The 27,474-nt window shown below is 36.8% G+C and overlaps 1 protein-coding gene across 2 annotated transcripts in view; it reads left to right on the top strand.

The window, feature by feature from the left end:
* The window catches only part of LOC148941969 (jmjC domain-containing histone demethylation protein 1-like), a 123,168-nt gene that overhangs the window by 35,684 nt on the left and 60,010 nt on the right, over positions 1 to 27,474 (top strand). For both annotated transcript variants that reach the window (XM_089102881.1, XM_089102880.1), the window contains exons 3-5: positions 5,576 to 5,702; positions 10,489 to 10,661; positions 24,392 to 24,592. In XM_089102881.1, the coding sequence (XP_088959007.1) occupies positions 5,576 to 5,702; positions 10,489 to 10,661; positions 24,392 to 24,592 (501 nt within the window). The remainder of the gene's footprint in view (positions 1 to 5,575; positions 5,703 to 10,488; positions 10,662 to 24,391; positions 24,593 to 27,474) is intronic.

Here is a 27,474-nt window from a genome sequence, read left to right on the forward strand (position 1 = left end):
TTCCACCTTCTACCCTGTCCCTGCATATACCACTTACTCTTATCATTCTTGAATCAGCTACAAATGGTATTTTTTTCTAACCAGCCATTTTTTCTAGCACTTTTTTTAATGTTTAGTTACTATGGGCCATGGTTTGTTCTCTACTAGATTGCAGCTACCACTGCAACCATGATCAAGAAGTGTTTGAACTTCCAGGCTCCTTTGGTCCTTATTTTATAGTTTTTGAACAGGCATTTGATTCATCCGGTAGAAAAGCTTCAGTGAATATCAGGGTCATTACTAGCCAAAATATTTCTTTCAGGGGGGGGGGGGGAGTATTTTACTGACTGGCTCATCATTTTAACCGACTGTTTTTATCACTAATTAGCATAATGTCCGTTTTGAATATAATACGTAAAATCACTGCACGAGTCGTTAAAACTGCTGAATTTACCGGCCAAGATTGAGATTTTGGTTTGTCATGTCAGTATCTTCATGCTCTTTATTTAGCCAAATGGAAAATTGTGGTACCATCTGTAAAATCACGGCAGGAGTCGGCAAAGCTGTTGCGTTTACCGACCAATCGAGATTTCTGTAGATGACATTTTAGTATTTTCATGGTCTCTATTTAACCGAACAAAACTGTGGCGGCGTCGGAAAGATCATGATTTCACCAACTTATTTTTTTTTACCGAGTTGCCAAAAATATTGGGGCGAGGCGTCCTCCCTCCCCCCCATACGTGACGGCCCTTTTGAATATACCATACTTGTATCCTAAACTATATTATATGATTAGTACTATGTAAGAAAAGAATGTCGCTGTCGTGAAGTTAGGAAGCTAGTTTAGATGTCCCTTTAGCAGTGAATAAGGATTTAGGCACTGGTCTGTCCTACCTCTTTTTAGCCTATTTGTATACATCTGTTTAGTCTATTGTCCTACACCTTGTTTATTCCATCACTTTGATGGACTTTATTCTAAAGAATGCAGCAAAGACTATGGGAGAACGTCGTAACAAATAGGAAGGTAATTAAATAATTAAACAAAGGTAAAGATGTGTTGACTATGTTTTATGGATGTTAAATTACTAAAATCTGGCCGTTCGGCCATCCGTCTAGGCTGAAAAGTAGGTTGTCTCGATCTAAAATCTGGCTGTTCGGCCATCTGTCTTGGCCGAAAAGTAGGTTGTCCCGATCTAAAATCTGGCTGCTTGGCCATCCATCCTGGACCGGCGGAAAAGTAGGTTGTCCCTGGGTAAGATGGGAAGAGATCTTAAGTAAGAATCTTAAGAAATATTGGACTTGGAGAAGGATAAAGAGTGGAGTTTTGAATAATTGGGTTAGAAAAGAAGCGTGTGAAGCTGTGTTGCTCTCAGGCGGTTTAATCCTGTAATGGATTGTTGGTAGTTGTAGTGGCATTCCATATAAGGTGTAGCAGACCATTGTCTTCAATGGGTTTTGTGATTTATATTATAGGTAAAATTATCAAAAACATAAAGCTTAGTATTTTTAGTCCAAAAATTTAAGTCACATTAAAAACTTTGGACCCTTTCCCCCAAGGTTGGCTCTGGAACCATATCAATACTACCTGTCCTATTTAGAAATATTTGAGAAATTTTGGTGATTGTCCTTCTCTGTAAGACGACTGTTCTTTCATTCTTTCCCTGGCTTTGCTACTTTTATTATTTATTCAGCGAAGTAACCCATGAATGTGAGGAAATGCAATTTTCCTGCTGGGAGGGAGTATGCCTGCTTTAGTTGGTTTGAACATTGTTCTCTTTGCAAATTTCTATTATAAGTTTTTTTTTCTTATTTAGCTCTGCAGTTAGAAATTGGATGTTAAAATTTAGACGTATAAAAAGTTCTCAATTAAAATATAGCTTTATATCATACCGTGAGTTATAACTAATTCGTTATTATTCAGGCCGGGCCCAATATTAAATCCTAAATATTTTAATGATTTTCATCATATAATTTACCTTTTTATTCTTTTGTTTTGTTTCCATTCGTAAACGTTTCTAAATATCAAACTGAAATATCTGGGCTTTATTGTTTTGTTTAGTTCATTGCTTTAATAATTAGAAGTTTTACTCATGGAAACCTCAGGTAATAGTTTGTACACTTTATAAAATGGTTACTATAAAAGGTATATACTCTGTAAAATGTAATATACTATAAAATATAATTTTTGTATGAAAAATATGTAGTAATCAAGAGGGGGCAAGACTACATGGAGTAGTCAGAGACTTAACATAGAACACAGAGCAGGCAATAAATCATATTTAATAAATGTTGATTGAATAAAAAATCAGCCGGAAATAAGAATACATAGACTAGTTCAGAACACATGGAAATGCATAAACTCGCCAAAAACCAATAACCTAGATATGGAATACAAATCAAAATTAATAAAAGCTGATCGGATGAACTAGGGGACGATCTAGAGAAAAATCTTGGGGGGGGGACAATGTGACAAGGGTCCCAATGAGTAAAATCTTGGGGGGCCCAATGTGACAAATGTTCCAATAATTGACAAATTTATTCTGAAAAAAGAGTAAAAAGAAAAAGACCATGATAAGAGGGCACCAGCAAAAATCTTGGGAGGGCCTGGGGTCCCCCCACCCCTGGATCTGCCAGTGGAATGAACAGGAGATAAGAATACATAGGCTGTCATAAAATATATAGGCTCGACATAGACATATAAACATGACATTGAATACATAGAAATAAGAATATTTAGGAAACAAGAATTCATATATCCTAGTATAAATTGGGGTATGGGAACACCTAATAGGTTAAACCTGTGGAAAATTGGATTCAAATGAAAATATGAAAAAATATTATTGCCATGGAAACATTTTCATCCAAAGTAAGTAATTAGGGTATGTAGATTAGGGGAAAATAATTGTCATCTGTTTTTAAGGAAGACCTGTCCACATTACAAATAAGCACATGAAATTATGAAACAATCATAAAAGTCTTAAGTTTTGAGGACGGTGGAGGGAGGGGGGGTCCCTGGCCTACTAAATAACAATGCCTGTCTGATACCGAATATTTGAAAGTTAAAGGTAGTTTGGACAAATAGCCACATTTTTGCGAGTCATATTCAGCTTGAGGTTTGATACTTTTGGCAAAATCTCCCTGGGACGCCCTTGCATCATGTTAAGTAGCCATTACCTCTCCCCCTGTACTAAAATACAACTGGGAAGATTTCAAATGGATAAAAATTTATGCTTGTAAATGAAATTAAAATCTCTTCTGTTTAATAGAATTAACCTAATAGTAAAAAAAAAAAAAATCTGTGCTGCTGGGATCAACAAACTTTAATGGATGATTCCAAAGATCTTGCTTAAAAAAAATCATGTGATCTCTTCTAGGAATTAATAATTTTGCTGCTTGAAAATAAGCAGTTTGTAATAGTGTCAATATTCATTTTCTAATTGAAGTGATTTGTGTTAAAATGCTTAGGGTTTTTCGTTAAACCCCGTAAACCAGTTAAAACTTCGTTGAAGGTAAACATTTCGTTAAACCCATTGGGGACAATTGTTTTTGAAAAAAAAGTGCTAAAACCAAAATCAATTGTTCATTAGATGAGGCTTAAAGCCTCCCCCTCCCACACACACACACACAGACCTTCCAAAAAGAGGAATGAGAACTATATAAAAATAATGCTGGCAATCTAACTCATTTGTCCTAAATCCCCTTTTAAGTGGTCCTTTATTTATTCCTTGCATGGTTTTGTTACATTGAATCAGCGATTTTTGGGAATCAGGTAATTGGACATTCGATTCACGATTGTGAGAATTTGTGCTTTTCTTTGTTAGAATCTCACCATGGTGTATTTTGCTAGGATTTTTGTCTCTTTTTTACTACCAAAGGTGAAAATTTTTGCAAGAGAGCCTTAAGATGACCGGAATTTTTTTTTTAAGCGTTGAGTCAAAATCAGAATACAAAATGGTGCTCTTCAAAGAGTATGGAAGCTAAATTGAGCAAAAACTCAAGTTAATAGGAAGAAAAAAACAGCAAAAAACCAATAACTTACGCCATCTAATTTCATACCACAATATCATAGAGGGTACTATAAAAACTCACTTTAAAACGTATTTGTATTTATTTTTGTCTCTTTTTTTTAATTTGGATTTAGATTAGGCGATAAATAAAAGAACCATATAAAGAACACAATGGGTATATTTGTGCATGTTGTGTTTTTAGCCATATTCTGGAACCTAACGTTATCCTAACTACTATATAATAGATAACCGATGAAGGATAGTATAAAACAAATTATGTGGCTACTCTCAGAAAACTTAAATTATTCTTGTTTTGAAATTTTCTTGTTTTGCTGGCTGATACTACACTGTCTATGGTGCTTATAGATATAATTTCTATGGCTTTATTTATAATTAATTTTGGCTTAGTTGTAGCTATTAATGACTATTTATTTGCAATTATAATAATTGTTAATTATAATTATTTCTAATTTAGTTATCATTATAATCCCTATTTAGTTCCTATTAATGATTTTACTTTTAATTCCTATTAATTATGGTTTTTAGACCACCAAAGTTTGATCTCTTGTCAGTGTCACATGCTTTTTTTGTAATAAAAAAAAAAAAAAAATGGGATGATAGTGATGAGTGAAATGAATGATGAAAATGAGTTAAATTCTCCTGTATCTAAATGCTTTCACATTTCTTTCACTTTTGACTAAGGTGTTTACAGAAAAATTATCTTTAGACTACTGTTTTGTTTTCAAAACCACTCCCAAGCCTCCCGACCAGAGTGTGCTGAAGGATGAAGGGGGTCATGCCACCCTTTTAACTTATTAAAAATAAGTTATTTGGGACGCGGATCAGTGGTGTGACTCTGTAAGCTTAGCCAGAGCCGACCCAGCTCTAAATGGTACCTGGAGAACTCTGGAGAAGGTAAGCAGGAAGGGTGTGTGGAAGCACAGGATTGCTGGCCCCCAGCCCCCCATTGCACTTCCTGGCTGAAGGGCTACGAAACGGAGATCAGCACCGCCGGTTTGGACCTTAAGTGTCTAGTGCCGTCATACTTACTTACTTACTTACTTTAAACTATTAAATTTGGTAAAACTTCGTTGAAGGTAAACATTTCGTTAAACCAATTGGGGACAATTCTTTTTGAAAAAAGTGTGCTAAGAGTAAAATCAACTGTTCATCAGATGGGGCTTATACCCCCTCCCCCCACGCACAGAATAGAATGTAGATTGGATTGAACCATCATTACCAATAGTTTTGGTTAGCTATTTTTTCTTCTGATCACCAGGAGATTTTTGCCAACTTGTGTTTGTGAAACACAAAAGATTGCAGTTATTGGTTGAGAATTTGGTTGGTTAAGCTGTGGTGCAGAGTTTGCGGGAGCTGCTGGCCTTAGCAAGGGATTGAAACGACGTCGGGGTATGTTTGCGAGTGCCGAGGGCCTGAACCAGTCGAGGGAGTGTTTACCTAGGTATATGTTTGAAGTGTTCTTCTTCTTCGGTTTGAAAAAGTTACCGTATCGAAGATGGATCTTTTGCTGTTTATCAGCATAAAGCTACTTTAAGCCGATAGATGTTTTATTGCATTATTGTTTTTTAGAACTGACAATGGTGTACTTTCAAAAACATGGTTTCGCCGCGCCTATGCTCTGTAAGGAGAAGACCGGACTAGACATGCGTGTTCCTCCTAGCTCTTTCACTGTTACTGATGTCAAAGCTTGTGTGGGTAAGGAGTTTTTCGAAGTAATTTTTTGGTTCCGTTTTTTGCTCATTTTTAATAAAATCGTAGTAACTGAATAATGTGCCATGCTTTTTCATTTTATGTTTTCTTGTACATATTTGGTTTTATGTTTGCCAATAGTAAGAAACGTGCGGTTATTTTATTTATTTATTTTTATCAACGATTGCTTTAATGTTGTGTTTATCCTATTCCAATCATTTTTCTAATGTTAAAGTGTGTTTGAATTAGGGTTTTTGCTCATATTTTTATCAGCAGCCACAAATGTTACAAAATTGAAAGTAGGGGGTGTTCAGGGTGGGAGGAGTGCAGTGTTTCCACTTCTTGGGAGATTACCCTATTTTAGGGAGAAATCACTTCTTTTAGGGATACTTATTTTGAATCTGGGGTTTAAGGGAAATCTGGGGTAAAGTAAAGATTGCTAGGGAAATCTAGGGTAAAGTAAGGATTTTAAGAATTCCCAAAAGAAAACATTCGACCAAAAGTTTGCTGACAAGTGGCTTCAGTTACCAATGTTTAAATATTGGATAGATAAAAGCATGTCAAAGAAATCAAAGAAAAATACTTATGTACCGTACTGTAGGCTCTGTTTGAAGTATGAATATTGTGGGAAATCAGAGTTGATCAGGCATGCTCTGACCAAGCAGCACATAAAAGCATGCAATGAAATTGAGACAAAGGTTGGCAGTGGCAGCATTGAAAAGGTTATGACTGTAGGCAGTAATTCCAAAGAAATTGAACAGCGCATCTGTATATTTTTGGCAGAACATAATCTGCAATTAGTTCTTGCAGAAAGCTTGATCCCTCTCCTAAAAAAGACCAGGTTCTAGCAGGGGTCACTATGGGTAAACAGAAAATTACAAACATTTTGCGACAGAATTTTTCTTTGATACTACACAAATACTCAGACTTCTACTCCTCAAAACTACTTTTTTCTCTGTGCTAATTGATGTGACTACTGATCGTGCTGTTGATAAGCAACTAGCTATCATTGTAGTATTTTTTAGTTAGAAAGATCTATGTTGAAGTATTGGACATGGTTAAGTGCAGTTATGGATCGGCTGAAGTTCTGACTAACTGAATCAAACAAGCCATTGAAAAAAAACTCGTTTCCGTGACAAAATATTGTTGGATTTTGTGCAAATACTACTAACGTTATGTTTGGAGCCAATAGATCTGCTTCAATGCTTATGAGAGCCATAGTGCCCCATATCTTGAATGTGAAGTGCTCATGCCGTCTTATTCACTTATGTTCGCCCTGTGCATGCCTGTCACTTCCCAAGACACTAGAAAACCTGATGCGAAATATTTATGCCCACTTTTCCAGAAGCGCTTCCAGGCGGGATAAATATTCTGAATTTCAGGAGTTCTTTCATTGCAAAGCACTCAATTCTTTCACAAAGACAGACCCGTTGGTTGTCCCTTCAGCCCTGCATAAAGAGGTGTTGGAACCCTTGGTCCCAGTTTGTTCAGATAAATGTCCCTCCCAGATTCCTTTCTTTTGGCCCCTTAATTATTTTTCTTCCCCGAGTAATAATTATTAATTTTTCTTTAATTTTGGTGGTGCCATTTTCTGTCCTTCTTTAATTGCGTAGGGAGCCCTTTGAGTTGCTGTAAATATTCACCCACCACCCCCATCACCAAAATTGTGCCTGAGTGAGTTGGAGAAATGGAAGTGTGATTTTGTCAGTTATGTGTTCAGGTCTTGTATAGCTTGTCTTGAATATTATAGGATTTTATTTATACTATATACTTTTTTAACTTTTAAAATTGGGTCGAGTCTAGAGAGATAGTTATAAATCTTATCGGTAACCCTTGGCTTTTAAAAGTGGCACTGGACCATTCGATCACGCAAGTAGATACGGAACCGTTGGAGTAACCGCGGAAATCCCACTATTTTGGGCCGACGAGGGATCTCCCCCTCCAGTAAGTGGCATAGCAACTCTTTGCGCCATTTTAGCCTTTAAAAGTGGTGACCCCCGTACGTTAAACCTCCAATAAGTGGTGCCAGCGGTACTTACACTCCAATAAGAGGCTTATTGAGCATCAGGTTACTTTTACTCAGTATTTCATAGAAACCACGTTTGACTTCCCAGTTGCAACCAATGATCTTATCTTGCCAACATTACAAAGCAAGTTGACGCCGCATCTCGCCGCACCTAAATTACGCTATTTCCTATAACATTAGGTCAATAAATAAACAAAAGAAGGAACAAAAGAGTGAAGGGGCTTAAAATATAAAAATACCAACAAGTAAATAAAATTTAATTATAAATCAAGGAATTTTTAGTGTTCAGGAAACTACAGCGTAGAAAGCTTTAGTATTCAAGAATAAAAGGAAAAAACATTGTTTTTTGTGAACTTTAAAGTCAATTTACTGTTTTGTCATTTCGGAAAAAGTTCAATTTGTTATGCCTAGCCAGTGTATCCTTAGAGCCTATGTGGTTTTTGATTCTCTTGTAGCTGTCTAGTTGTGTGTTTACGAATACTCAGAATGACGCTGATTAGTGAAAAAGGAATTAATTTTGAAAAATATATACCAGTGCCTCTTTTTGTTTCGGCGGGAACCAGACGATGATCCATCCTGCCCGGCACAAATGGACGATGGGATGACTGACGTAGTCCAACACGATCTGTCAGCAGCAGCCTCTTCTGCAATCTTCAGCCAGTTTTTATCCCAGCGACGTCCGTGTCGTCGGAAGCCATCCCAAGGATCCAGGTCATTCTTGACTGTCTGCCAGAGATTCTTCCTTTGGACGCCTGGTCTCCGTTTCCAAGTTGAAAGAGGGTCGCAGGTGAGGGCATCACGGGATATAGTTCCAGCTGGTAGTCATACTGTGTGTCGCAAAAAATTTTAGTCGTTGTTGCCTTATGATTGCCGAGAGGGGGGCAGTTAGAGCACAACGCCTTCGAACCTCATCATTCCAAATATTGGACCATCCACAGACCTGTAGCATATACTTCATGCAGCGATGTCTGAACATTTCAAATGAGGATATTTTTTCGCCTTTAAAGGCCAAGTTTCACAGGCGTACAGCAGGATCGATTGATCAGTTGCCTTGTAGACGTTCATCTTCGTTTTGATGCTAATTTCATGTCTATTCCAAAGCGACTTCTTCATGCTCGTGAAAAAACCCCATGCCTTTCCTATTCGAGCTCTAACGTCAGCTTCTGCACCTCCATTCGGTGTTAGAATAGAAACGAGGTGGCAGAACTCTTCAGCAATCTCTATGGTTTCGCCTTCTGTTTTGATATTTGGCTGGGTTGGGGCGTTGGCTTTCATAACTTTTATTTTAGACTTGCTGATCAAGAGGCCAGTTTTCTTTGATGTACAGGAGACATCGTTGACTATCTTTTGGAGCTAAGCCGACGAGCTACTCATGAGACCCACATCGTCTGTGAAGTCGAGGTCTGTCAGGGTGATTAGGTTGTCTTCTCTCTGACCGACGACAAAGCCTTTGTGGGTGCAAAGCAAATTCGTCATTATCCAGTCTTATGAAATTGAATAGAACTGGCGAAAGGGGGCACCCCTGTTTGACCCCTTTCGCCAGTGCCTCTAATATGATCTGTTAGCTTACAACTAAAAACGGGGGACGGGAACGGGAACTTTTGGACCCTAGCCAAACTTCACAGAAGCTAATAGAGTTGCTTCGTTGATAAAACTAAAGCAACTGGATGAAAAGTAATAAGATCATTAAGTATCTTTCTTAATTCTGGAAAGGATTGAACTCGGGGAAAGGTATTAAGTAGGGTGTATAGGATTCCTGTGTCTTATGGGAAATTTTACATTGGTAGAACTCACCAGTAATTTGTTGAAACATTTATTGAGTATCGCATTTCAATTGAAAACACTCTACAATAGAGCGAGCCTTCCGAACCTTTGTTTCGGCTTTAGCAGAACATATTTTCTTTCAGCCGATCCATTTTGTACAATTTGATGAGGCCATGGCTGTTTCTAAAGATAGAGGCTTTTCTCAGGGGGCAAGGGAGGTTGTTGAAATAAAAAAAAAAAAAAAAACTTATGTTTGCTAATCTTCCAATAAATAGGGACACAGGAAATTCAATATTGACCCAATTTATAATATTCTTTTGAAAAATAAACCAATAGTTAGTAGGGGTATTAAGATTTTACAAAATCATCAGGGGACGAGATTACCTACCAAACCAAGGAGAATTGCATCAATTATAGCAAACAAAAGGATTAGTTCGCAACAAGATAATTAACTTCATTTCCATGTTTTTACTTTTTTATTCAGCTGCTCTGGTGTTCTCATTGAAGTAACTCTATTAGTTTCTGTGACCTATATGGATCAGGTGTGACAAATGAATTTTATTAATATTGGTGGTAGTTTTATTTGTTTTTAGTTTATTTTGGTTTTTTATCTGTTTCTTCTGTGTTGAAGGCACCTCGTTTTGATACAAGCGTGTCGTTTTAGTGTTTTTTATCGTTTCTCTCTACTGGCCGCAGTATCGTTTGTTAGTTCTTCATTGAGTTTTTTTTCTTTCTCTTTATTGTTCATAATCTGGCCACGTCATTCGTCTTAAGATCTTTCAATGTAATAATAGACGTATTCACTATTAGAATTTGATTGTGGCCACATTTGATGCTTACAAAAATTAATAAAGTAGCGAAGTTCTCGACCAAATTCATGTTCCCCAAGAAATTATCGTTTGAATCAATGTTAAGGAGGAAATTTCACTCATGTGCAGCCCTCTCTCTGCTCCCTTCTATGTGCTGCTATGTTTAGTAATTTATGTCACTTTATCATTTCAGGTGGGGATAGGTTGTTGGATGTAATGAATGTATCCGACCAGTCAAGTCTGAGTATGACAATGGAGGAATGGGATCAATATTATAATTCAAAGCATAAAAGGCGCTTACTCAATGTAATCAGCTTGGAATTCAGTTTGACAAAACTGGATAAAATGGTTGCATGTCCACTTGTGGTAATTATTGTTTTCCTTTTACTATATATTTGAATTAGCCAAATTTAATTAATGTTAATTATGTTGTATTATAGTTATATTTTAATGCTAATTATGTTATTTAGTTATACAATCAATCGTATTAAATTGTAGTTGAAATGAAATATATTTAAATCTGGCATGAAAATTGCTTGCTTAATGCAATAAATTTATAATTCAGTTTGACAAAGTTTGGTAAAATAAATTCACGTAAACTGGCGAGGAGTATTATTTTCTCTTTACCCTAAAGTTTAATTAATGAGATTTAGTTTAATTATAATTTATAGTTTAATATTAATTGCATTCTATATTATTATTTATTATGTTATTGTGTTGTATCATATTAACTGCAATTATATTAAAATGTTAACTTATACTTTAAATTAAATATGCCTTAATTCGGCATACAAATCGCCTACTTAAAGTAATCAGCCTGGAAGTCAATTTGACAGATCTGGATAAATTGATTGCATATCCACTTGTGGTAATATTTATTTTCTATTTGCTAACTGTTAAATACAGTTCCTATCCAAAACCTTTAAATATTGTAAAACAAAAATTGGAAGAAAGGATTGCGCAAAATCTTTTAATGATGGAAAATCCTGATAATTTCAAACTTCATCTTGGGAGTCCCACAAGGACTCTCAGAACAATAGAAACACTATAATCTTGAAATGATCGTTTTCGTATTCACATGGGAAAACTTATCTGATTCCTCACTTCTCCGGGGGTCGGTTATGAGCAGGTATATTTTGAGTTTTATTCACAAGAATTAAGGAACAATCATTTCCAATCATTCCCTCTATACTTTTCCTTCTGATGTTATTTGATATTTTTACATGAATCACATTCCATCTCAACCTGTTTTTGGGCATTCAAGGACCAATGATTGGTCTTTGGTTGGATCTGCGAAATGAATCTACACTCGTAAAATAGTCTTAAGTCGTATTTTTAAACTGATCGAAGATATTTTTGTTGAAGTTGGTAATTGAAAAATTTGTCGTAATAAGATTTTTAAATTTACCTGTTTTACAAGAACAAAAAAAATCCAAGAAGTATGGACTTTTTCTTACTAAGTAAATGGCAGCCAAACTAGACTTTTCAAATATTTTGGCTGAATTGTTAATAGCTATTCCCTTAGTTTTTTTCTCTTTCAATAAGGACAGCTATATGTTATACAACCGAAATTTTCGAGCATACTAGTTTTTGCGTCACTATTTTAGTCTTTTCAAAGTTTCTTTTGCCTATTGTATATATGAATGGCATTTCATTAAATATAATACATTGAGTGCGTTTGGACCCTGAACTTTGGTGGTTAATTATAGTTGACGGTCAGGCCAACATGGTCGGACGGTCAGGTCCGACATTCATAAGTTTGCTTCTTTGTTAGTGAGACGATTGTCAGATTGTCAGGCAAATTTTTCAGAAGAATTTAAATAAGGTCCTTTTTATGTACTCGTACAGTTACACGATAGAAGGGTTACTGGAATTGTTCAATTCAGCTATTAAACTTGTCATTGTCAATCAAGTATAGTTCAGTTATTGACAACCTTAATTTTTTCAAGCAGCTACAATTCAATTGTATTCAGTTCAGGTAATTTCAATTAAATGTAACAAAAAAAAACAACATAAGGGTAATGTACATCTTACTCCATGCGATGCTTAGAATTTACACTCCTAAATTTATCATGACCGTTCCGTAGCTACAATATTAAACTACTGCTATTGCTAAAAACTCACTTCAGTACCAAACTGGGCTAGGCAAACATAGTTACAGACGCTCTTCCTCCTCCCCAATCAATTCAAAACTTCACTCTTTATCCCCTACCCTTGAAGTTCTAATTAACTTCAAATCCTTCCTTATGACCTATTTACCACCCCATTAGGGACGGGCTTGCTTTTCTTTTTGCCCCAGATGAATGGCCAAAAAGCGAAATCTTTCGCAATCTTTCATCGTGTAACGTGTCCTAGCCATCTCAATCTTTTTCTTCAGACCTCACAGGGAGCTCATTTGATTGGTAATCAGAAGTTCTACTGGCTTTTTTAACAGTCAAAAGTGATTGGAGGTCATGCAGCCTCCCCCAATACACCAATCATTTCCCCAAACACATTCAATCATAATTTTTAAGATAGCCATTTTGTTCAGTGCAGTTGAAAGGTCCAGAAATTATGTATTTGAGGATAACTTCCCCCCCCCTCCATATAGCCCTTAGGTCAAGGGTTGTAAGTTACGCCCTGGGGGCATATAACGTTTTTCTAGAAATGGTGGTCATACAAACTTCAAAGAGGGCTCATTGGATTGGTAATCTGAAGTTATAGTGCTCTGTTTAAGAGTCAAAATAATCAGAAGGCAAATAGACCCCCCCCCCCACACACGTCGTATTTTTTAGAAACGCATCTGATAGAAATTTTAAGATGGCCATTTGTTGTCGTAGAAACTTCAAAAAGGGCTCAGTCCGGTTGGTAATTGAAAGGGCTAGTGCCTTCTTTAATAGTCAAAATTGATTGGAGGGCAACCCCTCCCCCCACGCCCATAATTTCCCCAAACACTTCCTGTCAAATTTTCGAGATAGTTATTTTGTTTGACGTAGTTTAAATGTCCAGAAATTATGTCTTTGAGGATGAGAACCCCCTCACAAGTCCTCAGGGCAAAGGTTGTAAGGTATATTTTTTTGGAAACGGTGGTCGTATAAATTTCGGAGGGGGCTCATTGGATTGGAAATCGGAAGTTGAAGAGCCATTTTTAAGAGTCAAATTTATCGGAGGGCAGCTATACCCCCATCCCCACGTCATATTTTCCCCCAATGCATCCGATAGAAATTTTAAGACAGCCATTTGTTCAAAAATAGCTCAAAGATCTCATAACACGGCCTTTGGGGTTGACACAACCCCCCAAAGTATGGGGATAAGGGCTTTAAGTTATGCCCCCGGGTGATGTAAGGTTTTTATGAAGAGGGGGTCTTGTGAACTTTAGAGGAGGCTCATTTAATTGGAAATGCATACTTCTAGTTCCATTTTAAGAATCAAGCGTGATGGAGATAAATTAGCCCCCCCCCCCTCTCCGTGATATCCTCTTTTCACCCCACACATTCGAAATTGATAGACTGCCATTTTGTAGCCATACTCTACATAGAGATTAACAATGTCTTCAGTAAATAAATATGAGAAAGATTTAAGTGGACGTTGAACTAAATCAAAACAAACTACGAGCATGTGAACTTTCAAATCGGTGACAAAGCAATATCTCAAGAACAATTTATATTATTAAGTTAGATCTTTAAGAGTAAGTTTTGGGGGATTTTGAGGTAGCCAGAAGGCACTATGTGTATACTTTTAGTACTACAACTACAGTTACTGTAACTAATGACGCTTAGAGTATTAAGGTGAAACTTCTAGGAAGTATTTAGGGGGCGATCCAATTAAATGACAAAATTGTATACATGTAGGTTTTCAAAAATACATAAAAGCAATATCATAGGCAACATCACTCTATAATAGCTAGAACTATCATCGAAACATTTAAGGAAGCTAATTCGATTCAAAATTAGAAGTTCTAGGATCCTTTCTAAGAGTAAAAAGAGATTAGAGGGTAATCAGCCCGTCTCTGAAGCCAATTTACTTCCCAAAGACATCCAGTCATAGCTTTGAGACAACTATTTTGCTCAGCGTAGTAGAACCGTCTAGAAAATGTGCCTTTAGGGATGTTGGGCATTTCAACTCCCCACAATTATGCCAAACTATGGATTCTTATAGAAAAAAAACGAAAAGATAAAAAATATTTTTTTTTTCATGAAAATGACTTTGTCAATAAAAAACGAACAGAAATTCATCTAAAAAAAACTTTTTCCACAAAAGAAGCTTTTCAAAGAAAAGTAAAAAGCTTCATAAGCCAAAAATGGGCAGAAATGAAGTCAAGTAATCATCCAAGCGTAAAACTACCACAAATCACTATCAATAAATAAATGAAACTCAAAATGAACAGAAATTAGAATAAATACCGGAGTCAAACTCAAAACGTGCAAAAATTAACATTAGTAGGGCTGATAACCCCCATGCCTTCTCAAGACCAGAACATAATTTGCACTTTACTGAAAACAAAATATGTTTAAATGTTTTCACTTTGTTTTTTTTTTACTTAAATAAGTAAAAAAAAAATTTACTCACTGTTTTTACCCATTTTTTATTTTAAGGAATAAATATCAGTATAGGTATATTAAACTGACAATCCACGGGAATTTTTTTTTTCAGTAAAGCCTAAGTTATGTTCTGGTCTTGAGAAGGCATGGGGGTTGTCAGCCCTAGTAATGTTAATATTTGCTTGGTATGAGTTTGACTCGGCTATTTATTATGATTTCTGTTCGTTTTGAGTTTCATGTAATTGCTGATATTGATTTGTGGTAGTTTTACTCTTGGATGATTATTTGACTTTATTTCTTCCCATTTTTGGCTTAATAGAACTCTTTACTTTTCTTTGAAAACTTATTCGGTGGAAAGTTTTTTTTAATTAATACAAATATATGACACCGTCATTCATCCAGGGGGGGGACTGGAGCTCCCTCGGCCCCCCCCCCCCCTTATGGGTGCCCATGGAGGTGCAAGAACACCTTTATCGAAGTGTAACCTAAATCACTTGCAACTTCTTAATACTATTTGCTTATGTCTAACTTAAATGACAAATTAATTCTAAGAAACCAAGAATTATGATTTCATTGTGATTTCTTTTCGTCTGAGGAAACCAATTACGACTCGACCATAATTTAATTGAAAAATGAGGAATTGCTTGCTATTATACAGTTATTCTATTATACAGTTATACAGTAGTCCATAACACTTACTGGGACTTAGATCCACCGACGCATAGAGGTGTATAGGACAGAAATGGTTGACCTCCACGTTAAACGATCCTGAGCCAGAGACCACTGCTCATTGAAGGATGATCGAATAACTCTTGGCTCATTTTCAAGGAAATGAAAAATAGTGATCCGTTTTCTACCACTCTTTGGGAGGCCCGGAGGAATCAAGTACCAAACGTCATAGGGAATCGTCCTTACCTCTTTCGAATCATGTGACCCCAGTATCGCCACCTTCTCTGTCAGACTTCGTTGGTTATTTGAGGTTGCTTTGTGAGATGCCTGATCCGAGTGTTGTGTACTCTATCAGCCTCGCAAATCGCAAGTATTCTCCACAGGCAATTGGTCTCAAATCCAAGTAACCTTTCCTCTGCAGCTAAAGACAGGATTCAGGATTCGCATCCATTTGTCAATATACATGCTGACTCTGCTTAGTGACAGAGTTACGAACATTCAATTCTAGTTTGAGGATAAAACGACGGAAAATAAAACGCTTGAAGTTGATTATAGTTCCACTTAAGTCTTAGATCGATCGCACAATATAAACGATATAAAAAATATTCACGTGTTACACGTTAAGATACCTCCAAATAGAGGGCGTTGTAACCGTAAGGGCCTAGCTCAGCTTTATAATAATTTTTTCTCTCCAGCAGTCTGAATTCTGCCATCTACTGTGGAAAAAAGCTTTACAGAGACTGTGAATTGGGTGCTGTAGATAATGTAAATATCTGATGTTTTTACCCGGCTATTTTGAAAATAAAAATATTGTATCCCGTTATGGTGTCATTGAGGCTTGTGCGCTACTTGCCAGTGTGGCATCCATTATGGTTATGAATACTAATAAGGTTTTTTCTGTTACTTATTCCCTTGTTTGCTTTTACCATCAGAATATTGGTTAATTAACTGAAATTTTGTAATCATTATTCGTTGCCATCATTCCCCAGATTTTCTTGCAGAATCCTTAGGGATCCAAGAAACCCGACCAAGAACTTTCCGCCTTTGAAATTTAAACTAAGAATTGAATATCCTTTAGTGTTTCAAATATCGCATGATTTTTTTTTCCGGTGTCAAGGTTTTTTTTTGTTATTGTTATGAATACTAATAAGGTTTTTTCGGTTACTTGCTCCCTTGTTTCCCTTTACCATCAGAATATTGGTTAATTAATTGTAATTTTGTAATCATTAATCATTGCCCATCATTCCCCAGATTTTCTTGCAGAACCCTTAGGGATCCAAGAAACCCGACCAAGAATTTTCGGCCTTTGAAATTTAAACTAAGAATTGAATATCCTTTAGTGTTTCAAATATTGCCGGATCTTTTTTCTTTTGTTAAGGTTTTTTTCAGTTGTTACCCAAAGAGTGCAAACTATGACTTTTTTTTGTCAAAATTTGGAAGCTCTAGCAAAGAAACTCTACTTTAAAGATTCATACCATAGAAGCCATAAATTCCTAGCAGTTTTTAGGTTTGTTGCTTTTCATGCATTTGTAACCATTTGACCATTGAGAGTATCTTTAAAGTTTCAAACTTCTGAGTTTCTGTATCGTTTTGTTTCTCAGTCTTTTTATGTTTTTTTTTCTTTTATTGCTAAATCCAGATGCTTTTAAGTATCTTATTTACCGTTAGGCTTTTACTTCGCACCATCACGAGGTTTTAAACCGTTGTTGAATCGTCTTTTGGAGGAGCCAGCAGAGAAAGTTTTCGGGGAAAAGGTTCCTGGAAAGACCGGTCCAAATGGAAGTGTAACGTCAAACACTGTTTTTTTCAAACAAGATTTTCAAGGTTTTCAAAACCTGAGCAAAATTTCCGTATTTCTCATGAATTTTCGTTCAACACGTCAAACAATGTTGCTCTTAAAGTACTCTATTTTTGGTGTGACAACATTAAGATAATTGGATCGAGCTTTGTGCCTTTATGTCTGTCTTGTCGGTTGTACAATGGGGGGGGGGGGGGAATAAGAGAAATCTCTTCAGAAAGAGGTGAATTTATATAGTTGTAAAAAAAGACATCGACACTACATCAAACCTTTTGCTAACAGACTGGAGAGAGTTAGAGGTAATTACTATTTCTATTTTGTATCTCTTGAAGTGGTGCCAAGAACGTTTTGAGAGCACCAGCGTAAAGCGGGCATCCATATTTGGCGATGAGTCTGACGTAAAACTTGTAATGTTGGGTGATCGAGCTGGGCCTACTCTTAAAATAAACACTGTTAGCAGAGTGAAACTACTAATCTTCTTAAAGAGTAAACCTCTCAAAATAAATTGGTTTATGGAAATGTTTGTGTAATATATACCATAATACTTTTTTTCCATCACAGCTTGGCTGTTTTGTTTAGTTCATTTTAGTTCACAATTTCTTGCAAAACTTTTAGACCTTTTGCAGAACCCTAGGGTTGTAAGAAATTCTGCTTAGAACTTCTGCTTAGAAATTCTGCTTTAAAGATTCAAACTATGGGTTTGGTATGTTTCGGCTTCTCGATTCTTGAGATATTCTTAATTTTTCTGGTGTGTTAAGTTTCTTAGTCAATGTCTCACCTTTATATTCCCTAGAACTTATTGTCAAAACCTCTTCGTTGGGTTTGCTAGCGGCTCAATAACGTACTCTGTGGTTTCATTTTCTAAGTGCTATATGTATGTGTTTACGTTAAATGGAATTATATGAACGAAATATTTGGGAGTAAGTGTACTAAAAATTTTGGCAATATTAATTAATTTTTGGAGGTCTTGAAAGTTCAAGGTGCAAGAATAAGTTTGAAAATTAATGTTATGAAGACTAAGTCCCTTAGAACAGGAATAACTGAATGTGAAGCGGTGATGTTGTGATCGATCAAGTAGATAGCTTCAATTACCTGGGGAGTATCATAGGCAGCGCGCTAGCGCTGCCTAAGTAAAGAACGATGTGGGCACAATGTGTTGTTTTTTTTGTTTTTTTTTTATCCATACCCGGGCACGTCGTATCGAAGGAGTTGTCGCAGAAACTTCGAAAAGGGCTCATTCGATTGGAAATTGGAGTGGCTAGTGCCCTTTTTAATATTCGAAAGTTATTGGAGGGCAACTACCCCCCCCTCCTCCACGCCCAACATTCCCCCAAATACGTTAAATTAAAATTTTGAGATAGCCATTTTGTTCAGTGTAGTTGATTTACAGATAGGAAATATCTTTTTGAGGAGGACACTCCCCCACAACCCACTGGGCAAGGGTTTCAAGTTATGCCCTGAGGGGATATAAGTTTTTTTTATAGAAGGCGTTGTCGTAGAAACTTCAAAAAAGGCTCATTCGATTGGAAATACAAAGGGCTGGTGGATTTTTTAATAGTCGAAAGTGATTGGAGGGCAACTAGGCCCCCCACGCCTATCATTCCCCCAAACACATCCAATCAAAATTTTGAGATAGCCATTCGTAGTTGATTTCCAGATAGAAAATATGTTTTTGAGGAGGACACTTCCCTACAACCCTCAGGGCGAGGGTTTTAAGTTATGCCCTGGGGGTATATAAGGTTTTTATAGAAGGCGTTGTCATAGAAACTTCAAGAAAGGGTCATTCGATTGGAAATTCAAAGGGCTAGTACCCTTTTCTAATAGTCGAAAGTGATTGGAGGGCAACTAGCCCCCCCCCCACGCCCAACATTCCCCCCAACACAACCAATCAAAATTTTCAGATAGCCATTTTTTTCAGCGTACTTGATTTCCAGATAGAAAATATGTTTTCAAGGATGACACTCCTCACAACCCTCAGGGCAAGGGTTTTAAGTTATATCCTGGGGGTATATAAGGTTTTTATAGAAGGCGTTGTCGTAGAAACTTCAAAACAGGCTCATTCGATTGGAAATTCAAAGCGCTAGTACCCTTTTTAATAGTCGAAAGTGATTGAATTGCAACTAGCCCCCTCCCCCACGCCCACTATTCCCCCAAACACATCCAATCAAAATTTTGAGATAGCCATTTTGTTTAGAGTATTTGATTTCCACATAGAAAATTTGTTTTTGAAGAAGAAACTCCCCCACAACCCTCAGGGCAAGGGTTTTAAGTTATGCCCTGGGGGCATATAAGGTTTTTATAGAAGGCGTTGTCGTAGAAACTTCAAAACAGGCTCATTCGATTGGAAATTCAAAGGGCTAGTACCCTTTTCTAATAGTCGAAAGTGATTGGAGGGCAACTAGCCCCCCCCCCCCCACGCCCATCATTCCCCCAAACACATCCAATCAAAATTTTGAGATGGCCATTTTGTTCAGCGTAGTTGATTTCCAGATAGAATATATGTTTTCGAGGAGGACACTTCCCCACAACCCTCAGGGCGAGGATTTTGAGTTATACCCTGGGGGCATATAAGGTTTTTAAAGAAGGCGTTGTCGTAAAAACTTCAAAACAGGCTCATTCGATTGGAAATTCAAAGGGCTAGTACCCTTTTTAATAGTCGAAAGTGTTTAGAGGGCAAATAGCCCCCCCCCCCACGCCCATCATTCCCCCAAACACAGCCAATCAAAATTTTTAGATAGCCATTTCGTTCAGCGTAGTTGATTTCTAGATAGAAAATATGTTTTGTGGAGGACACCCCCCAACAACCCTCAGGGCAAGGATTTTGTGTTATGCCCTGGGGGCATATGAGGTTTTTATAGAAGGCGTTGTCGTAGAAACTTCAAAACAGGCTCATTCGCTTGGAAATTCCAAGCGCTAGTACCCTTTTTAATAGTCGAAAGTGATTGGAGGGCAACTAACCCCCTCCTCCACGCCCTTCATTCCCCCAAACACATCCAATCAAAATTTTGAGATAGCCATTTTGTTCAGCGTAGTTGATTTCCACATAGAAAATTTGTATTTGAGGTGGACACTTGCCCACAACACTCAGGGCAAGGGTTTTAAGTTATGCCCTGGGGGCGTATAAGGTTTTATAGAAGGTGATGTCGTAAAAACTTCAAAACAGGCTCTTTCGATTGGAAATTCAAAGGGCTAATACCCTTTTCTAATTGTCGAAAGTGATTGGAGGGCAACTAGCCCCCCCATCATTCCCCCAAACACATCCAATCAAAATTTTTAGATAGCCATTTTTTTCAGCGTACTTGATTTCCAGATAGAAAATATGTTTTCAAGGACGACACTCCCCACAACCCTCAGGGCAAGGGTTTTAAGTTATACCCGGGTGGTATATAAGGTTTTTATAGAAGGCGTTTGTCGTAGAAACTTCAAAACAGGCTCATTCGATTGGAAATTCAAAGCGCTAGTACCCTTTTTAATAGTCGAAAGTGATTGAAGGGCAACTAGCCCCCGCCCCCCCGCCCACCATTCCCCCAAACACATCAAATCAAAATTTTGAGATAGCCATTTTGTTCAGAGTATTTGATTTCCACATAGAAAATTTGTTTTTGAAGAAGAAACTCCCCCACAACCCTCAGGGCAAGGGTTTTAAGTTATGCCCTGGGGGCATATAAGGTTTTTATAGAAGGCGTTGTCGTAGAAACTTCAAAACAGGCTCATTCGATTTGAAATTGAAAGTACACTTTTCTAATAGTCGAAAGTGATTGAAGGGCAACTAGCCCCCCCCCCCGCCCCACATTCCCCCCAACACATCCAATCAAAATTTTGAGATGGCCATTTTGTTCAGCGTACTTGATTTCCAGATAGAATATATGTTTTCGAGGAGGACACTTCCCCACAACCCTCAGGGCAAGGTTTTTGTGTTATTCCCTGGGGGCATATGAGGTTTTTAAAGAAGGCGTTGTCGTAGAAACTTCAAAAAAGGCTCATTCGATTGGAAATTCAAAGCGCTAGTACCTTTTTAATAGTCGAAAGTGATTAGAAGGTAAATATCCCCCCCCCCCACGCCCCTCATTACCCCAAACACAGCCAATCAAAATTTTTAGATATCCATTTCGTTCAGCGTAGTTGATTTCTAGATAGAAAATATGTTTTGTGGAGGACACTCCCCCACAACCCCCAGGGCAAGGGTTTTGTGTAATGCCCTGGGGGCATATTAGGTTTTTATAGAAGGCGTTGTCGTAGAAGCTTCAAAACTGGCTCATTCGATTGGAAATTCAAAGCGCTAGTACCCTTTTTAATGTCGAAAGTGATTGGAGGGCCACTAGCCCCCTCCCCCACGCCCTTCATTCCCCCAAACTCATCCAATTAAAATTTTGAGTTAGCCATTTTGTTCAGCGTAGTTGATTTCCAGATAGCAAATTTGTTTTTGAGGTGGACACTCGCCCACAACACTCAGTGCAAGGGTTTTAAGTTATGCCCTGGGGGCGTATAAGGTTTTATAGAAGGCGTTGTCGTAAAAACTTCAAAACAGGCTCTTTCGATTGGAAATTCAAAGGGCTATTACGCTTTTTAATTGTCGAAAGTGATTTGAGTGCAAGTAGCCCCCCCTCTAACGCCCTTCATTCCCCCAAACACATCCAATCAAAATTTTGAGGTAGCCATTTTGTTCAGCGTAGTTGATTTCCGGATAGAAAATATTTTTTGAGGAGGAAACTCCCCCACATCCCTCAGGGCAAGGGTTTTAAATTATGCCCTCGGGTTATATAAGGTTTTTAAAGAAGGCGTTGTCGTAGAAACTTCAATAACAGCTCATTCGACTGGAAATTGAAAGGGCGAATGCCCTTTTTAATAGTCAAAAGTGATTGGAGGGTAACTAGCCCCCCCCCCGCCACACCCATCATTCCCCAAACACAATCAATAAAAATTTTGAGAGAGTCATTTTGTTCGGGTAGTTGATTTCCAGATAGAAAACATATTTTTAAGGAGCACATTCACCCACAACCCTCAGGGCAAGGATTATAAAAGGGCTCATTCGATTTGAAATTCAAAGGACTATTACCCTTTTTAATAGTCAAAAGTGATTTGAGGGAAACTAACCCCGCTCTCGCGCTTACCTTATCCCAAAACACAGCCAATCAAAATTTGTAGATAGCCATTTTATTCAATGTAGTTGAAAGTTCTGGGAATTAGGTTTTTGAGGATGAAAATCCCCCAGAGCCCTCAGGGCAAGAGTGGTCAGTTACGCCCTGGGGGCATATAAAGTTTTTATTGAAAGCGTTGTCGTAGAAACTTTAAAAGGGCTCATTCAATTGGAAATTGAAAGGGCTAGTGCTTTTTTTAATAATTGAAAGTGATTGGATAGTGGCTAACGCCCCTCTCACGCTCACCATTTTCCCAAACACATCTAATCAACATTTTGAGATATCTATTTTGTTCTGCGTAGTTGAAAGTTCTGGAAATTAGGTCTTTTAGGATGATAAACCCCTCAGTGCAAGGGTTGTAAGTTATGCCCTGGGGGCATATAAGGTTTATATAGAAAGTTGTTGTATATGATTTATAGAATAGATTTTAGTCTTCCTCAAATCCAATTTTTATATGTTTAAAAACTAAATGTTGACTTAAGATTAAATTAAACTGCACTATGATAATGCTAATTCCCAATAAGGCATCTCAGCAGTATCCCTAGAACGACTGAGGGTATCATGTTCAAACGTTCGGGGCTACTTCTTCTCTTAAAATTTAAACTGCCCCCCCCCTACGCCCATGAGCTTAAGTGTATCCAAGCTATCAAAGAAAGTAAACAGATTTTTTTGCGAATGGTATCAAGTTTTCCATTACAGGTCAACTAGAGGAGTTATGAAACCAAAGTAAACAGTACTATTTATGTCCAGATTTTTAAAAAGGTGTATGCTGTTAAAAATTGCTGAAAATTTTTCTCCGGCATACACATAGTAGGCCAGACTATAAAGTCTTAAAAAATGAAAATATTTAAAGTATTATTTTCTTATTTCCTGAAATGACTCTGTCAATATAAAACGAGCAGAAATTAATTAAAAAAAACTTTTGCCACAAAATAAGTTTTTCAAAGAGAAGTAAAGAACTCCATTAAACAAAAAATGAGCAAAAATCAAATCAAATAATCTACCAAGCGTGAAACTACCACAAATCAGCATTGACAAATAAATGAAACCCAAAACGAACAGAAATTACAATAATTAGCCGAGTCAAACTCAAAACGAGCAGAAATTAACATAAGTTGGGCGCAAAACCCCTTTGCCTTCCCAAGGCCAGAAAAAAATTTGCACTTTACTGAAAAAATACAAATGAGAGTGCATTGTCAGTTCAATATACATATACTGATATTTAGTAATCAAAATGTTAATATTATTTGATTTATTAAAGTTATAAAAGCAAAAACATTTAGAAACAGTGTATGAAAAGGGCTGTCCCCTCCTCAACGCCTCGCTCTTTACGCTAAAGTTTTATATTGTTTTGAACAATAGAGTTGTGAAAAACAGTCTGAAACTCTAAAAAATTCTGTTTTTTAGAGTTTCTGTTACTATTGAGCCGGGCCGCTCCTTACTTATAGTTCGTTACCACGAACTGTCTGAATTAAGTTGTTTCCACAATTTGAATTCATACCTTATTTTTCATAGATTGGTTGTTATATATTCTCAAAAAAAAAGAACCACTTACACACATAATATCGCACATATAAAATAGCCTAGATAATAATAATAAAAACCTCACTAACCTTAATCTCTTCTCAATTTATAAAAAAATTCTATATATGCCATGCCCACAGAGAAAAATTCTGTATTGGACTCATCCTTGATAAGAACCACTTTTAGTCCTATAATTCCCAATATATCTCCTCACCAATACCCATTCCACTGACTTATTTTTAACCCAATTCATGTAAATTCAATTATTTTTAGTTTAATGATTCGTTAGCTTTTCTTAAAGATTTTTCCTATTTATTATTATTATTATTATCTCAGATTTTCGAGCTATGGTTTGGGTCAGTATTGCCTGTCCTTTAAAGCTTCGAGCCAGACAATCTGATTATGCTATTTCTACTTGCCTTTTCTATTTTAATTTTCACCTTAAAGGTTCGAGCTATGGATTGGGTCAATACTGCCTGGCCTTCAGAACTTCGAGCCCGACAATCTGATTCTACTAATAATATGGCTCAAATGATGTATCCAAAAGTTCAGAAATATTGTCTAATGTCAGTCAAAGGGTGCTATACAGACTTTCATATCGATTTTGGTGGAACCTCTGTTTGGTACCATATCATAAGAGGTGGAAAGGTATGATGGTTTTTTTCTTTTATTTTTTTACTTAAAATATATTCCAACTCCTTGACTGTTCTAATGATTTCATTTGAATTCATGACTTGATGAATTCAGTGATTTTATTACAAATCTCAGTTTGTAGCTACTTAGAAACGTTTTTTTTTTTTTTAAAACCGTTACGGAGAAACTTATACTCCAGGATTTCTCGTGATACGAGCAGTGCTTTCATTCGAAACGGTTTCAAGTGCTTAGAAGGACACTATGTAAATTTCCTATTTGTAAGAAAACGTGTTTGGCTAACTAATCCTACTCTAAGCTTCTCACTATCACATCAGTGCTTGAACCAGAAAGAAGGCGGATTTGTGGGTTACATCAACTTTGGGATTTCCTTTCCACTTTGGGATCTCTATATGAATTTGTACTATACGCGTAAGTACGGTGGCAGCCTCAATAATAAGGTGGAAACCGCGTATGATTTTTGGCACAAAGTACATTAAGACACGGCTGTTTTTCATATTATTCAAGGTTTGAGCCAGCGTGGAGGGGATAATAAGGCCCCTTAGTCCTCCACAGAACGTCATCAGAGACTGCCTAGAATAAATTTTTATTAGTTTTCTCTCGATCACATGTCTAGTTCCATTTCTTAGATTCAATGAAAGAGAAGCGTACAATCCCAAAAGAATTAAAAACAGGTAGGTGATCAGACACAATCATAGAATCCTGATGATGTAATTAGTGGGAATTTACTTTCAGATGGAACTGAAATGGATATTCGAGGCTAGATGTAGAACCACTGTTGTGCATGTATGCGAAGTCCAAGTTATTCCGAATAACGTCAAGCAACGAACATTTGTTCGAAAGATCTTAGTCCTAGGGCTGTCTGTGCTTCTTAGATCGTAGTTAAAGTCTCTAGTGACTAAACTTTTAAGCGCTTATTGGTCGGCTACAGCCACGACACTGGAAAGCTTGCTACAGGTAATACTAAACTCTCTCGGATCTTTGGTTACGGTGATACACCAAAACACCGTAAACCGCACATACACCGACAAGACTGAGTTTCACTATCACAAAAAATCTAACGTAAGAGGTAAAAAAGATGAGAATTCTAGTTGAGCTTGATCGACAATACTGCGAGACTATCTCCCTCCCGCTTAAAAGTGCGGTATCTCTGAATTTTTTAATCCGGCCATCAAAAGCTAACATTGGCATTGGATAGGATGTGCAACTGTGTGCGCAGCACATCACAGGAAATCACAGGTTGCGCAATATAGGGATTTTTTTTATCACTGAGCCATTAATACACCAAGTTGTTAGGCGGCAGTTAATTTTATGAGCTTCAGACTACAAAGAAAAAAGGAGTAAGGACTGTAGAATACTAATCATAAAAATATCAAATTGTTGTAAAAATACGACTAACCTTAAGTATGCATAAAAAATGCCCCAATTTATTGACTTTATAATTATTTTAATTTTGGTGTCTATTCATTGTAATTTTCATACTTAAGGTTACATAAATTGATAAATAGAAGAACTCTAAAATACCGATTATCCAAATATAAAACTGTTGATCCTAACTAGGAACTTAGGTGTGTGTATCTTATGTCTAAATATAAACCAATCTATTGATTGTTATAACAGTTTTTTATTTGGAGTGTTTATTCAACGATATCTTTCTGCTGTTCAGAAACGTCATTTTTATCACACGAATAGATTAGCATACGTGTATTTTTTGTTCTGCGAAAAAGACAGGTCCCAAGATACAAATAATACTAAAAAATAAGACACGTGTACATAAGAACAAAGCAATGGACAAACTTAAAATAAATAAATATCAGCTGTATAAAATTGGACTGGTATGAAAGTAACTAATATGTAAGAAATCTAAGCACCTCAACTAAAATAACTGGTATGAAAATAATTGGACTGGTATGAAAGTAACTAATCTGTAAGTAATCTAAGCACCTCAACTAAAATAACTGGTATGAAAATAATTGGACTGGTATGAAAGTAACTAATCTGTAAGTAATCTAAGTACCTCAACTAAAATAACTGGTATGAAAATAATTGGATTGGTGTGAAAGTAACTAATCTGTAAGTAATCTAAGCACCTCAACTAAAATAACTGGTATGAAAATAATTGGATTGGTGTGAAAGTAACTAATCTTAGTCTTGCATCCAATGACTTGTCCCTAACAACCAAACTACAAACTGATTTAGTACGACAAAATTAATCTAAAACATATAAGGGAGTAACTTTAATTGGGGGAGGGGAGGGGATTAGGCCCCACTTAAAATTCTCCCTCGCCCCCTAGAGTTTGAAAAACATATTTTCAATGTATTTTCATTGAAAAATGCCTTTTTATGGTATTTTCACTGAAAACACTTAAACGAACAATGAAACTGCCCCCCAAAGGTTTTGAAAAATAGCTTGTGCCCTCACCCCTTACATTTCGTAAACTGACACTACTGATTAAAGGAAGGAGATGAAATTTCAAATTCATTTGAATGAAATTTATGTGCTGCTATCTTGAGGATATTTTTCATAGGACATTTGAGAAATATTTCTTCTAAATATGTACATGGTGATTCTTATAATTTTGTAACTTGGCTTATTCCAAGAAGTTTTATAAATTTATTCCTGTACTTAGATTGGGTAGGATTATGTATCTACTGTCTAATACTACTTCTGTTGTCTACTACTGTAGATATGCTATCTACTACTCCTCTTATCTACTCATCACTGCTCATTTACGCTAGGTACCATATACTCAACTGATCTAGGTACCATCTACTTAAAAATTGCATGTATCCAGTGCAGGGCCGTATCCGGTATTTTGTTTTTGTTTTTTTGGGGGGGAGGGAGGGTTCACAAAAGGATTTTTTTTTTGGGAGGGTGG

This window comes from Artemia sp. Qi Xiang Cuo, chromosome 17 (assembly GCF_049724085.1).
Source record: "Artemia sp. Qi Xiang Cuo chromosome 17, ASM4972408v1, whole genome shotgun sequence".
NCBI classification, from domain to species: domain Eukaryota; kingdom Metazoa; phylum Arthropoda; class Branchiopoda; order Anostraca; family Artemiidae; genus Artemia; species Artemia sp. Qi Xiang Cuo.